The sequence below is a fragment of the Asparagus officinalis genome, chromosome 7 (genome assembly GCF_001876935.1).
Source record: "Asparagus officinalis chromosome 7, Aspof.V1, whole genome shotgun sequence".
NCBI lineage: Eukaryota > Viridiplantae > Streptophyta > Magnoliopsida > Asparagales > Asparagaceae > Asparagus > Asparagus officinalis.
In genome coordinates, this window is record NC_033800.1 from 145655799 (window position 1) to 145670751 (window position 14953).

Consider the following 14953-nt stretch of genomic DNA (forward strand, 5'->3'; position numbering starts at 1 on the left):
CGTTGGCTATTTCTTTATAAAACTTCAATAAACGTTTTTGCCTTCCTTACGACGACCAAAAAAGCCTCCTTCTACTTTTTAGGGTTTTGCTTCTTGATTCGCTTAATTTCTCTCTCTCTTCAGGTACTGCTCCTCTCCTTTCCTCATTGTAAACAAATTAAGGGATTAGGGTTTTATCGTGGCCGTTCGATTTCACTTTCTTGATTTCTCAAGGTCTTTCATTCATCCTCGGATTCGGAACCCTAGTTCTCAATATCTTTATTCCTCAATCTCCTTGTAAGATTTAAATTTTTGATCTTTTCTTTGCTATTATTACTGAATGTCACCTGGAACTCGAAAAAGTTTAATTTTTTTTAATTCTTTATAGGATCATTTATTTAGAAAACATTTAATTGCCGGAGAGCCTTGATGCCCGTCTTCTTAGTTGAATCATGATAAATGTAATTTCTTTTTATATAGGCCTTCATCCCTTTTGTTTAGGTCTATCAGTAGTCAACACTTCAAATTCTGGTTCCAGTTTGTATACTTTTGTTATTGGTCTATAATGCATGCTATTGAGCCTTAATTTATTTGAGTTATTTTGCTCTATGCTCTTGGCATATGCTATATGCGTCAGACAATCATTTGCTATAGTATTGTCTTTCTATTAGCCAAGGTTACGTGTAGCGCTAGGCTGCCTATTAGGCAGATTTCTTTCTTTGTTTAAGTGGCGGTGGAGGTTTTTTGAAAGTCGGAGGAGGTGGATGAGGTGTCCATAGTTAATGGAGGAGACTAGAGGTGTTTAGAGGACGTGGAGGCTGCAGCGGGGGGAATCACGACCAAGACCTAAGTGGTGCTGTCTGCGTTAGCGGCCCATGCTCCCTTAGGCACTTCCAAGAGCTAGGCAGCCAGCCTAGGTTACCGCCTAGGCCTAGGCAGGCATGCGCTCGCTATTTAAAACATTGCTATTAGCTATTTCTAAATTCTAAGAACCTTTAGCCTGTGTTGTCTATTCCATGTTTTAAGAAAAAGCTGTACTTATTTATACTTGAATTCTGGTCTTTGAGTCTTTTACTCATATGGTCTTTTGTTTTCAGGATTATCATTGACTCTAAATTATGGTTGATACTGGCAAGCGCTCTCGTCAGAGGGATGGTGACCGTGAAAGCAAAAATCAGAAGAGGAGATCCGGTGATAGGGAGAGTTCTGGTGAAGGTGAACTGATTCTCTACCGAATACTTTGCCCAGATGCTGTTATTGGAAGTGTAATTGGAAAAGGTGGCAAAGTGATTAATTCGCTGAGACAAGATACAAATGCTAGGATCAAGGTTGTTGATCCATTCCCTGGTGCTAAAAAAAGAGTTATTAACATAAGCTGTCATGACAAGCATAGAGACCCTATGTTTGATATTAACGAGGACCTGGATGACTTGGTGCCTCTCTGCGCTGCCCAAGATGCTCTGCTAAAAGTCCACGAAGCTATACTCAATGCCTTGGCCAATACTGAAGATTCTAGCAGAGACAACAAAGAAGAAGCCGAAATTCTTCTACCATCTAGCCAAGCGTCAACTGTTATTGGCAAATCTGGGGTCATTATCAAGAAAATGAGAGCAAAGACCGGTGCTAACATCAAGGTCATCCCAAAGGATTCCAGTAATGCTACCCACTCTTGCGCTTTGAGTTTTGATAACTTTCTCCAGGTAAAATCTGCATAGCTCTACCATTTAATGAACCACAACAAGGAATAATATTCCCTAGTGGTGTTGTTCTGGGTATTGGGCATGCTTTATAAATTGATTTATTATAAGGTTTAGTTGTTTATCATTGTCCTCATAATTTTTTTGTTCCGAAGTCTATGAGTTTGGAGTAAAAGGGATAACTTATTAAACTATTCTTTTGGTGTTTTATCATTTATTTTGCAGTCTGCTGATTCTCCTTTATTTTCAGCCAATATTGACATATTGAAAGTTGTTTCATCATTACCATTTTGCTTCTTTATATTAAAAATAAACTCAAATATTTTGTACATGCAAATTGTTCTCCCTGCCTCTATTTACTTGCATCCTTTTCATGGTTGGAAAATATTTACGGGAAGGCAGGGCCAAATTTCTACCATAAACTCCGAGGAGCACTCTAGTTTCTACTTGAAACGCTAGATTTTGCTCATCTCTGTTTAAAATATGTCGTGTTTATTCCGGTGGATTTACAGCTGTAGTCCATTTTACCTGTCAAAAATGTTCAACTGAATACCCCCTTACTCCATAAAATTGTGTACCAGCTTGATCTCTATTTATGTTTTAGGGCAGATGCTTCTGCTTGAACACAAAAGTTTAATTCTTGATTTTACAGATTGCATGTCTTTTTGCATGCTCAGGCTAACACTAGCCCAGTTGCTCTTCTTTAAGCTTCACATGCTCTATTTCTCATTCAGCTAAACAAGTGCTGGTTTACATTTCTTTCTAATTTACTTTTATCTTGATGTGTTTGTGCAGATATCCGGTGATGCTGAAGCAGTAAAGAATGCTCTATTTTGTGTTTCAGCTGTCATGTACAATTTCCCTCATAAGGAAGATATTTCACTTGATACCACTGTTCCTCAGCTTCCCTCTAATGTTATAATCCCGGCAGATGTACCAATTTATACAGCTGGTGACTTTTTTCCGAGTATTGCGCCTCATGGTTCTGTTCCTACAATTCCCCACCCTTCAGAGCTTCATGGTTATAATAACGCTTCTGGTGCGTGGCCGGTGTATCCATCTGCCCTTCCAGTTGTTTCGAGCTATGGTGTTTCGGAGCGTTCTGGGGAACTAGTAATCCGTGTGTTGTGTCCCTCTGATAAGATTGGGCGTGTTATTGGTAAAGGAGGGAGTGTTGTTAGAAATATAAGGCAAGCTAGTGGTGCACGTGTTGATGTTGATGACACAAAGAACAAATCTGAAGAGTGCCTAATAACAGTCACATCCAAAGAGGTCTCTTTCTCACACAGACACGCGCGCGCGCGCACAAACATATAGCAACAACAACAATGCCTTTATCCCAAATTTTTGTGGTCGGCTACATGAATCCTAATTAACCATTCATTTATGGGTCATCTCCTCCATTTACTTAATGATTATCATATCCTTCTTAATTGTTTTAACCAAGTTCCTCTACGTTTACCTCTAGTCCTCTTTGCTCCATTAACTATAATTTTACGATTCTCCTAACTAGTGCATTTATTGGCCTCTGATTTACATGGCCAAACCATCTTAATTAATTCTCTCATCTTATCCTAGGTAAGATTGAGTGACTTCTAGTCTGATACGAACGCGCTCATTTCTTTTCTTACACAGAAACATGTATATGATAATCCTTCTTAACTTTGACTTTGTTCTGATGTCATGTGCAGTCTACTAATGATGAAAAGTCGGCTGCTGTGGAAGCTATTTTGTTACTTCAAGAACAAATAAATGATGAGGGTGACAAAACTGTCAATATTCGTCTTCTTGTTCCCACTAAGGTCATTGGATGTCTAATAGGAAAAAATGGTTCTATTGTAAATGACATGCGCAAGAGGACTAAGGCTGAAATTCGCATCTCAAAAGGTGAAAAGCCGAAGTGTGCTTCTTCCAGTGATGAGCTTGTTGAGGTTTGCAGCCAGTTCTTATGTTCATTCTCCTTGTTAATTTTTGTTTACATAAACTGCAATATTTAAATTTCTTCTTCCTCTCTTCCTTCTGTGTCTTATCCGTAGGTAACTGGGGAGGTAGGCAATTTACGAGATGCACTTCTCCAAATTACTCTTAGACTAAGGGAGGATGTTCTGAAAGAAAGGGATGGAACTGGAAAAACTAATGCTCCATCTATTGATTCTGTATACTCCGGGGGTTTATCTGGGCCTCCAATATTGCCTAGTGTTCCATCAGCTGCTTCTTTGGGCTATGATCAGAGGGTGGAAACTGGAGGCAGCTTTGGGATGGTTCCTGCTAGCAGTCTTTATGGATATGGCGCTTTACAGGTATTCTGTGTTCATCTTCAGTAGCTTTTGCAATTGTAAAGAATTTGAGTCTCTGATAACTTATATATCTGTTGCCTTTCTTATTAGGCTGGAGAGAAAGGCTATGGATCCCTTTCATCCTATTCATCAAAAGCATATGGAGGAGGGTATGTTTTTAATTATTATATGGGCTTTGCCTAGATTCTTTTGTATATTTATAATATTGACAAACATGCTGCCCCAGATTTTTTTTTCCTTTTGTTCCTTCACTTGAAATAATCCTCGGATGTTCCCTCTTAATGTTGTCCATAAAAAAGTGCATATAGTTTATTTCCATCAACAACCAGATACACAATTCTTTAAACTAGAATTTTGGCATGTATCGACACAATAATTGTTCATGTGGAGAGGGCATGAAAACTAAACACACAAAAAATAGTTCACCTCAAGTTCATTTCATATGGGATTTATTTTAAAAAAGTACAAATATTTTGTAACTTATTAGAAGTACACTGTGACCCAGCTGCTGAAATCTAACCCCCAATCCCGGAATTTATTTATGTAAATGACGCTGCTTCGTCCACTACTGATGACTGAGCTTGTTTCTTTGTGCAGAATGACCCCATTCACGGAGGTGGTGATTCCTTCACATGCAGTGAGCAAGGTTGTGGGGAGAGGTGGAACTAACCTTGCTAACATCCGGAGTGTGAGTTTTCTAATGCACGGTGCACTTTATTATTTAGATTGTGCCCAAGTATGTTTATATGTTCATACTTGGCGCTGTAACTGCAGCATATAAGTACTATTTTCTGATCAAATCTTCGTAACTTCGAGTTTTTTTTAATATTTCTGTTTGTAGATTGTCTTTCATGAAAATCATGTCTTGCTATCTCTTTCTGCTTTCTGCCAAATGCATAATCATCATGTCTGTTTTAAGCTACGTTTTATTCTGCTTTATGTTACCTGGGAATTTCTATCATGAAGCCGTACTCATATCCAAGGTTTTAAATAGCGGTTATCGGGGATTTATCGGACGGCCAAAATCCTTATCGGATAGCGGAAATCGGGGATATATCGGGGATAAGTAGTATTTATCGGAGTGATATACTGGATGATGTATATATATAATATGATAACTAAAAAATATAATCTAACCATACTTAATGAAATATAAACATACCAAAATGTAAATCATCATGTTTAGAATCACTAACCAATTATAGAAAGCAAAACTTGCATCTTGACTGCACGATGAAACTATTCGATTGCATAGCCTTACTTATCGGCCGATAATCCCGATAAAAAAACCTTACTTATCGGCCGATAAGTACCGATAACGCCGATAACTCCCCGATAACTTGCCAAAAACGATAACCGATTAAAAATCCAAGTTATCCTATCGGAGAGCTCCCAAATCCGATAACTCGGCCGATAATATCGATTATCGGCTGATATTTAAAACAGTGCTCATATCTGATACGTACTGGACAACAACACTCCTCGGACACTCTTGGGACTTCTATCATGTATGTATGCATCAGGCACCGACACTCCTTGGACACTTCTATCATGTATCGTACCTGTATCGAACATCGTCGCTCCTTGGACACTCCTTGAATATACGCTTATGTTTCAAACGTGTATTTAGTTATGTAATACATGTTTTCATTTAAAAATTCATCATACAGTTTTTGGACGTTTATCCTACACTTCACGCTAACTTCCTGAAACTTAATGGACTGGTTCATTTCAATCCATACCCAGTTCAGAACTATGATTTTAAAGGTTTTTTGGGTATCTTGTTCAAACATGAGTAGTTTCCAATTTATAATCTACATAATAAAAGAAACATAAAAATGTCATGGGAATTTTGATTCTCATAACACGTGAATAAAAAATTATTATCAATCTCACGTAAACTGTTAATTTCAATATATATGTATGTGTGTGTGTAGCCGTGTCCATCTACCCTACCTTTTACAATTCGCCGTGACCCATAGCCACGCCCATACCAGTACCTGTACTGGTGTACATGTAATATAGATTCTGATGGTACCATGTTACTGGTTATTCTTTGCTAAAACATGGGGAGATAGCAGACTTCATTATAAACCAAGAGGAAACAAATTCAGGATTTAACATGACTGCAACAGACAAACAAAAATAAAAAGAAATGTTGCATGATCTTTCTTGAACGCATAATAACTGTGGTTTACATGATCTCACTTTTATCAACATTTTACTGCCTGGTCATTTGTACTGGATTGTACACTATGAGAAATTTGATAGTAATAGTAATTCTCACTGATTGACAGAAACTATATATTAATTTGTGGGTAGCAATTTTCCGCTAGTTTATTCACAAAACCAAACCATTTTGCAATGTTCTTCTTTCTGTTTTAAAACAAATTATATGGGTGAATAGTTCTGTGACACTTCACGATTTCTGTCTTGACCATACTTTCCTTGCCTGTGATTGATGCAGTTGTCCGGAGCAACCTAACCATTTTGCAATGTTCTTTTTTCTGTTTTAAAACTAAGTATATAGGTGAATAGTTCTGTGACACTTCACGATTTCTGTCTTGACCATACTTTCCTTGCCTGTGATTGATGCAGTTGTCCGGAGCTGACGTAGAACTTGTTGATTCAAAATCATCACGACACGAGCGCATTGCACGGATATCTGGAAACCCTGAGCAGAAGCGTGCAGCAGAAAATATGATTCAGGCATTTATCTTGGCGACTTAATCTGGCAGCTGTATTGAATGTCCAGTCGAGTTGTCTTCGCTTTATCTCGTAGTGTCCTTTTTACAAATGTCCTATTCTTTTAGTTTCTTCTTTGTACTTGGAAGGTAACTTTATAAGTCCTGTGGTCTTCCTTGCCTTCCATATTGGGTCAGTTCAATATCATCTCTCAGCTACCATGCTTTGGGAGATTCTAGTGCAAGGATTCTTTATGTCATAGTAGTTTAGGTTCTTTGATACTTTTCCTTTATTGACCTATACTTCTCTATCTGGTGGATATATAACATTTCCTGGTTCTGTGTCTTTTAAATGACTATTATATTGCTCTATTTTCTACGTATATTCTGCTGATTATCTTTTCGTGCCCACCTCTTCTCTGCTATATTAGTAAGATTTTCCCACTAATATGTTGCTGTCATCATGTCAGCAGATATTATTTTCTGTAATCATAAATTTCTATTGGTAGGATGTCTGGTATCAGTTTGGAGGAGGGGTGAAAGTTCACACTCTATTATTTTCATTCAAGAGCTGCTGCCTGCTGGCTATATTTGTCTATTGCTTCGCCCTTTCATGTGACTTTCCACACACTCTCTTGTGATTGATGTCAATGTTCTCTATTAGTCAATATGTTATTATTCCTTCATGTTAAGTCTCTTCCTTCACAACTGACTCCAGCAATATTATTGTGTTTGTTATTCTGTGAGATATCTCACGGTGATCCCAACAGTTTGGTTTTTTTCCCCTTCTTAAGGCATATTTGACTTGTGTTCCTTTTTGCTCATTATGTGCATGTTCTGCCTTCTGTTTATCTGTATGCTAGCATGCAGATGTTTTAACCTGTCTAGCTTTCTGATGAATTCTAAATCACGTGGATAATTATCTTTCCTGTTTCTTGTTGTGCGTATATTATTTGGGTTTGTAGTTCCTGCAGTGGGGATATGTTATCCTGTGAGAAACCACTTTTGTTTCTATTTCTATTCGTTGGCATAGATTTGCAGTCTTCATCCATTCTATATAAGCTGAATTTTGTTGCATAGGTTGGTTTCTTTTTCGTGGATCTATCACCAGATGAGGAAATGTAATCATCTAGGTACTGGTTAGGTTTAGGTTGCGGAAGTAAATTATATATAAAGCTGATCCGCAGACATGAACACTTCCGCAGTGCACTCCTTTCTTATCGAGGCCTCAATCATGTGGAAACGCAATTTAAATGGTTCTCTCTGCCCCTGTGTAAGCTGCTTATTTATCTGCAGATCTGTTCTCTTCCTCTACTAATGCTTCATTTTGAAATTTAGAACTACCTTACCTAGTATTGTCTCTTCTTGAGTTATTTTCACAAAATAGCAGACTTAGATGGCATTTGATAACCATGGTAGCCACTGTGCTCAGCAGGGTAAAGCAAATCCAGGTAATACAATTTGTTCCCCTTCTTGCCAGTTACTCTTGTTAATATTCCACTATTTTGAGCTTTATGCTATTTTATCGTAAGCTTCATTTAAAGTTTACCATCGCATTTGAAATCTGAGCTTCAAAATTCCTTTCAGAAGGATATTCATGCGAGTCGTATGGCATCACAATATCCATGGTAAACAGCCAACATTGTCCTGATATGTGTTGGAATAAACCAGTCAGTGAACCTATACTGATATATTATTTAAAGATTGCCAGACCCGTCTTAAATGTTAGCCTTGGCTTGTTTTTGCAATCTCAGAAATTCAGTTACCATTTTCCATGTCAATCATTAATCTTCATTTCTGATCTGAAGTTGAACTATTGTCATTATCTACATTTGCCGATACCCTTGTATAAATCCGTCTGGTCTCATCACAAATGTGTTTAGAATGTAAAGAATTTTGTCCCCGCTGTCTCTGCTGGATTTAGGTGTATATAGTAAAGTTGTCTCTTAATGAAACATGTACTTTGTTTGCCTACTAGAGTGAACTAAACTCAGTTTATCTTTTTATGTTTGGACCGACCGATATGTTCGTTGAGTGTTTTGTCCCTTACTACTTCCATGGACACTGGAAGATACTTTTGTTGCCTAGTCACTATCTGTTCTTGATTAAGTGTTAAGAATATGCTCAATGATGGCTTGAGTCAGCAATATGCCTCCTTGATTCTAGTTTATGTTTGCAAGAAGGCTTGTTTCCAATGGATCACTCTCTCATCGTTCTTTTTTTCCGTGCCAGCTCAATCTGAGATTACGGAAATCTCACGTATTTGATGTCTTGAGCTATGTATTCTCATCTGAGGGTGAGACATTATTTTCCTACTTTTTGTTGTTTATGCTATTCTTCTCAAACGGGCTGCATGATGCCTTTCCTGGTTTTAAGCTTCTCCTCAGTTACCTGCTCTATAAATACTTTATGTTTCGATACAAACCTATTACATAAACATGGAAGGATTTACCTATCAAATGCTTGATTAAGGATAGTTGATTTACTTCTTTTTTTCTTGTGATTACCTGATCTTGCTCCGATCCCTCCAATTCTTCACTATTATTTGTTTAAACTGTTGTTCTCTGTCAGGGGATAATTATATACTTTGATGTCACTTTTTGTCTATTGTTTCAGTCAAATTTCCTTTGGGCAACTAAGCAATCTGGGTCAGATGTAGATCCTTCAACAGATGTTAGCTTTCGTTGTTGACCTCTTCCTGCACCGTACTTAATATCTTAATTTTAACTGCCGTCGCATGTTTTAATCAGAGAATACTAGGGTTGCTGACATCTGATGCATATCTATCTCATAGTCCACCCTAGCAAATTTGGGTCGAGGATTTCGTTGTTATCTAACCTGATACTTGCATTATCTCCTGTCATCTAGTACTAAGGTCCTGTACCTAACTACTATGACATGCCTACTGTCTTGTTTGCTCTTCCAATATTTTCGGTTAAAATGTATTGTTTTCCCCCTTCCCATCTTCTCCTGTTGAAACTGTATCCCTTCAACTGTTGACACGCTTCGAATTAAGATGTCAGATACTCCGTATAGAGTTTACCTTTCCCAATACTTGATTTTTCCCATAGATACTTGATTTTTCTCATAATAGCATCTTTCCTGATTGATCATAAGTTAGTTGTTAGCTTGAAGTTTATAGCTTTATGCATGATTCCGTGATCTCAACGTTATTATTGTGCCTGGCCACTTGAGTCGAATTTTTCGTGATGATCTGCAGCTTTTCAATATGATTGTGTTCTTGCTTTTAGGTTCTTCCATAGTTTCTTTTCTGTGTATCATATATATCTTTTGAGAATCGGTGGATGGCATCTAGAACCAAAATGAACTTAAACTTGTTTGTTGTTTTGTAGCTCCTCTTCTTTACTTTCCAGACTACTTGTCTGGTTCATTATGAAGTGTTCCCGTACTAAATGATCTCTGAGATGTTTTGAGTTTGGATCTCAAAATTATAATAATTTCATTCCCTCACTATATTCAGATTATCTTTTGAAGCCTTTTTTTTTAAACCATGGATCGTTGTGTTGCCTTTATTGACTGGTACCATCCTGGAGTGTCTTTCGCAATTGTCTGAATACTTGCATGTTAATTGTTTCTTTGCTCAAGCTGTTACCGTCTTCTCTTTGCCTCAGTTTTAATCATGTGGTTGGCTATATATTTGAAATCTCATTTCTATGGCTTCGGGTTTCACCTTTCCCGTCGTGAGGTCTCAGCACACTCAATATGTTGGTAATTGCTTTATGGTAGATAGCCAGTGTTCACCGTGTAACTAATGTGAAGATGTAGTGTCTGAAGATGAGATCTTCATTGTAATGAGATTATGTAAGTAATTCTATTGAGGTATGCTGCTTTAATGAACATGTTATATGCTAATAATTGCCTGTGATATCAGTTGAATAGATTCATCTTGTTTGTTTTGATCTTTTTTATGCTTCTTGTTCATATTTAGTCCATATTGAGATATTGAAAATGAAGCACGGCTGTGTTTATATTGTGGATACTTTTTCTAAGCGTCGCTGATGGATTGATCAGTGATGTTTGATGTGTATCCTCTTGGTTTTGTTGATGTATGAAGTTCTGATATTTATTTATCTTTACATGTGAGGAGCAAAAGTGGAGTATTTTGTTTTAACAGAGAACTCAATGGTTTCTCCAAGGAATGCAGTGGATTTAGACCGTATTCCAGTAACAAATGAATGCATCCATGAAATCTGGCTGTGTGAGGTGTAATGGAGAAAGGTTTTTTTTTTTAATCATGTATTTAAACAATCAATAGCTAGTGCAATCTTAAATATATGTTGGCTATTTAATGTGAAAGGATAACAACTGAAAGTTGAAACCTTACATTCTCTCTCAGGTAATTTGCAATGTGGTTTAATAATATTTCATTGATATCCTTGCTTGTATTGTATTATACTAGTAAAGTGCACGTGTTTTGCACGTGAGTATGCTTATGAAATAATTAGTAATATTTTCTTTATTAAAAATAGAAGTCAAAACTTCATAGCCAATATTATAAATGTGATATTTGTGTAGTTATTTTTTTAATAAATCTTTAATACTTTTTGTGATGGAACTTGATTCTTGTTAGGAAGTCCAGGCAAAATGCCCAAGTTTGATGCTTGTAATGCCCATTAATCTTCAAATTTAATATTTTTAAATTAAATATCTTGTGATAGCTATTCTTCTCTATTTACATTACATCTCTACTACAAGAAAGAAAATTTTAATATCTAACAATTACTAAGAGACATTTGCATCATTAATATACGCAATTTTTTCTATTGAGGATTAAAAAAATAAGATAAATCTTCTATTTTTTGTGCCGGCAATAATGTCAGTTTAACCTTAAATAAATATAATGTTAAAATATTTAGTTATATAAAATTAAATTTTTTTATAGACTCTGTTTATAAATTGTTTAATATTATTTTTAAAAATTTTATTAATTATTATTTTATATATTACATTATTATTTATCAATATATATTTTTTATCTTCATAAAATAATCATATTATATAATTTGTATATGTGTATGTGTATATATAACCATCAAACTTATATACACCCAAATTTATACTACTAACATATAAATTTAAAAATAATTGCAAAAGAAGGAAATAAAAGTGCGAAAAATCTTATCAGTGCTGGCATATATAACTTAGAATGAAATTGTTTTAGACCCTAATGAATTAAAATATGAAATCAACTAAAATATGGAGGAGTAAAAATGAGAAGGAATTAAATAAAATATGAAGGGATAAAGAGGAATTATATAAAATGTTTTGAAATTTAAAATGAATTACAAATTAGATCTCTAGGGAGGCTGTAAGTTTTACGGAATGATCTTGTTATTATGATTTTGAGAAGAGCAATTGACCTATAGAGAGATAAAATTACAACCCGTGTTAGAAAAATAATGAGAGAGAAAGGGGGGGGGGGGGGGGGGTGGGGGGGGGGGGGGGGGGGGGGGGGGGGGCATCCAAAGAATTGAAGAGAATATATGCCCAATTTCATACAATTACAAAATACAAAGAAAAAAATTAACATGGGCATACCTTAGAAGTTTGAATAAATAATGGAGGTTAAGTAGGTCTTCAAGGTTTGAACGAATGGAGTAATGATCAGCAAAAGTAGTTGAAAGAGTAATTGCAATAAAATCTACAATTTGGAGGATAGTGAATGTTGGTCTTTACATCAGAAGTTCAAAAGGTATTAATCACAATGGATAGTGGCTAATCGAATAGAGTAACTTATGCATTAACTTTCACAATGAAAAAGTTATGCATTAAAGTTCCTAATGAAAGATTTATGCATTGATTTAATGCTAGCGGATGAGGGATAAGGGATTATTAATTAAATGAATTGGGGAATTATCAAACTCAGAAATTATAAATATTAAGAGGGGCAAAATAGGAAGTCAAAAGTTTTGACATCCATGTTCTCTTTTATAAGTAATAGGATAGTACACGTGCTTTACACGTGGGCATACTTGTATAATAATTAGTAATATCTTTTTTTATCAAAATGAAAATCCAAAATTTATAGCTAATATTAATAAATGTGATATTTCGGTAGTTATTCTTTTAATAAATCTTAAATACTTTTTTAGATGGCACTTGGTTTTTGCTAGGAAGTTCAGACAAAAAGCCTAAACCTGATGCTCGCGATGCCCATAAATCCTCAAGTTCAAATTTTTTAAATAAAAAATATAATGATAGCTACACTACTTCACTTATATTATTTCTCCATTACAAAAGAGAAATTTTAGTGTCATACAGTAACAACGGGACATGTGCATTATTGAAAGATGCACTTTATGCGGTCAAAGATTAAAAAAAAAGATGAATCTTTTATCTTTTGTGTCGTCAACAATATTAGTTTGACTTGAAGGGTTTATGCACCTTCCGATAAATATAATATTAATATGTTTAATTATATAAAATTAAAATTTTTTGTAGATTCTATTTGTAATTTGTTTAATATTATTTTAAAATATTTTTTATGAACTATTATTTTATATGTTATATTATTATTTATCAATGTATGTTATTTATTTGTCGTAAAGCAATCATATTATATAGTTTATATATGTGTATGTGTATATAACCATCAAATTTATATACAGTCAATTTTATACAACTAACACACAAATTTAAAAATAATTGTAAAAGAAGAAAACAAATGAGGGAAGATTCTTGAATTGAGTAACTTATGCTTTGACTTTCATAATAAAAAACTTATGCATTAAAATTTCTAATAAAATATTTATGCATTGAATTATTGCTAGTGGATGAGGGATAAGGGATCATTAATTAAGTGAATTGAGGAATTATCAAACATAGGAATTATAAATATTAAGAAGAGCAAAATAGGAAGTCAAAAGTTTTGACACCCATATTCTCTTTTATAAATAGTATAGATATAGATTAGCTGCTTGAGCACGAGTTATGCATGTCTAGAAAAATGCTTTGAAAAATATTAATTGTGAAATGCTATTATATATATTGTACAAATATTAAGTAACTCCAAAAGGTTAAGTGCTGTTAGTCAAGGTAAAATAGAGGTAGTTGACTGTTAATATTGAGCTCTTTTTTTTTCTTTTTTTTGGCAAAAAGTTAATACAGAACTTAGTTAAATGCAATTGACATGAATCTCATTCGTATCTCTATTCAGTCTGAGTTTGAATGGTTCGTAACAAACGATAAGTAAATTATCCGATTAAAAATATTTTATGCATTTGCAAAATAAACTACTGTATTCATTTCTTTCCTCAGCCATATCAACACCTAGAGTTGGAAAAAGAAACTAGTATTGCATATGCAAAATACAACAATAAACAATATTTTATGTATTTGCAAAATAAATCAGTATTATAATACATTTCTCCCCTTATCCATGTCAATACCTAGAGTGAAAGAAAAAAAAATAACGAACTAATAAGCATTGTATAAATCCTTAAAAAAGGATTACAAAAAGCGAAATGACTGGAGATGCGGGGAATCGAACCCCGTGCCTCTCGCATGCGAAGCGAGCGCTCTACCATATGAGCTACATCCCCTCATTGATATCCACATTTTCTTAATCTTTGTGATTTTAAATGCTAAATTCCTTTTTTTCCAGCCTTAATGCTTTTGAATAAAAAGAGAAAAATCATAAAGCAACCAACACATGACCAAGAGAAGAGATCCAACATCACGTTAATATGGCCCCCACTTCCGACCTCACAAATCACAATATTCTTCTTCCAACCACAATAACCCAAACCCAAATTAATACCACTAAATCAATGATAACTCATTTTCTCCATCCCTTCACTTTGTCTCCCCCCTCCTTAATTCCCTAGTCAAGGTTCATTGCACGAATGCAACTTTGAATGGATCACTTGAATACAAGCCAAATAGAGGATCAAACAATTTGATGCTTTACACGAGAGAGGGACTTCACATTGGTAATAGAATCATGTATATATGTACCTGTTTTCTTGGAGACATGCCATGTGTTCTCAAATGTCCAGACCCTGGTTGATTGTATTGAATTATACAATATTTTGTTTACACTAATATTTCAACTGTTTGTACCGAAACCATATTCAGTTTGTGTTGATATTTTAACTGATATTGTTTGCACTGATATTATGTGCTGTTTGTACTGATTGAAAGTACATGCATCCCGGCTCTTTTTAGGATCTTTTTCCCTGTAGATTTTAATCCAACAAGAACTACTAATGAGTACTACTCTAGCTTCCTTGTGGTAATCGGGAATTACATAAATCATGGTTACTTTGTTTGAGGA

General features: G+C 35.0%; 1 protein-coding gene and 1 non-coding gene across 3 annotated transcripts; one reads left to right on the forward strand and one right to left on the reverse strand.

Moving 5' to 3' along the window:
• Positions 44-10577, forward strand: LOC109849643 (KH domain-containing protein At4g18375-like). Of its 2 annotated transcripts, none has more exons than XM_020419501.1 (8): positions 44-123; positions 1077-1679; positions 2472-2948; positions 3368-3607; positions 3713-3976; positions 4064-4122; positions 4571-4661; positions 6572-10577. In XM_020419501.1, exons 2-8 carry the CDS (start codon positions 1098-1100, stop codon positions 6701-6703), a joined length of 1845 nt encoding a protein of 614 aa, XP_020275090.1. In that variant the 5' UTR covers positions 44-123; positions 1077-1097; the 3' UTR covers positions 6704-10577. The 2 variants fall into 2 exon arrangements, with proteins under 2 accessions (XP_020275090.1, XP_020275088.1); XM_020419499.1 differs by lacking the exon at positions 44-123 and adding an exon at positions 130-276.
• On the reverse strand, positions 14147-14219 carry TRNAA-CGC. Its single transcript has one exon. It is a non-coding gene; the product is annotated as a tRNA-Ala (tRNA).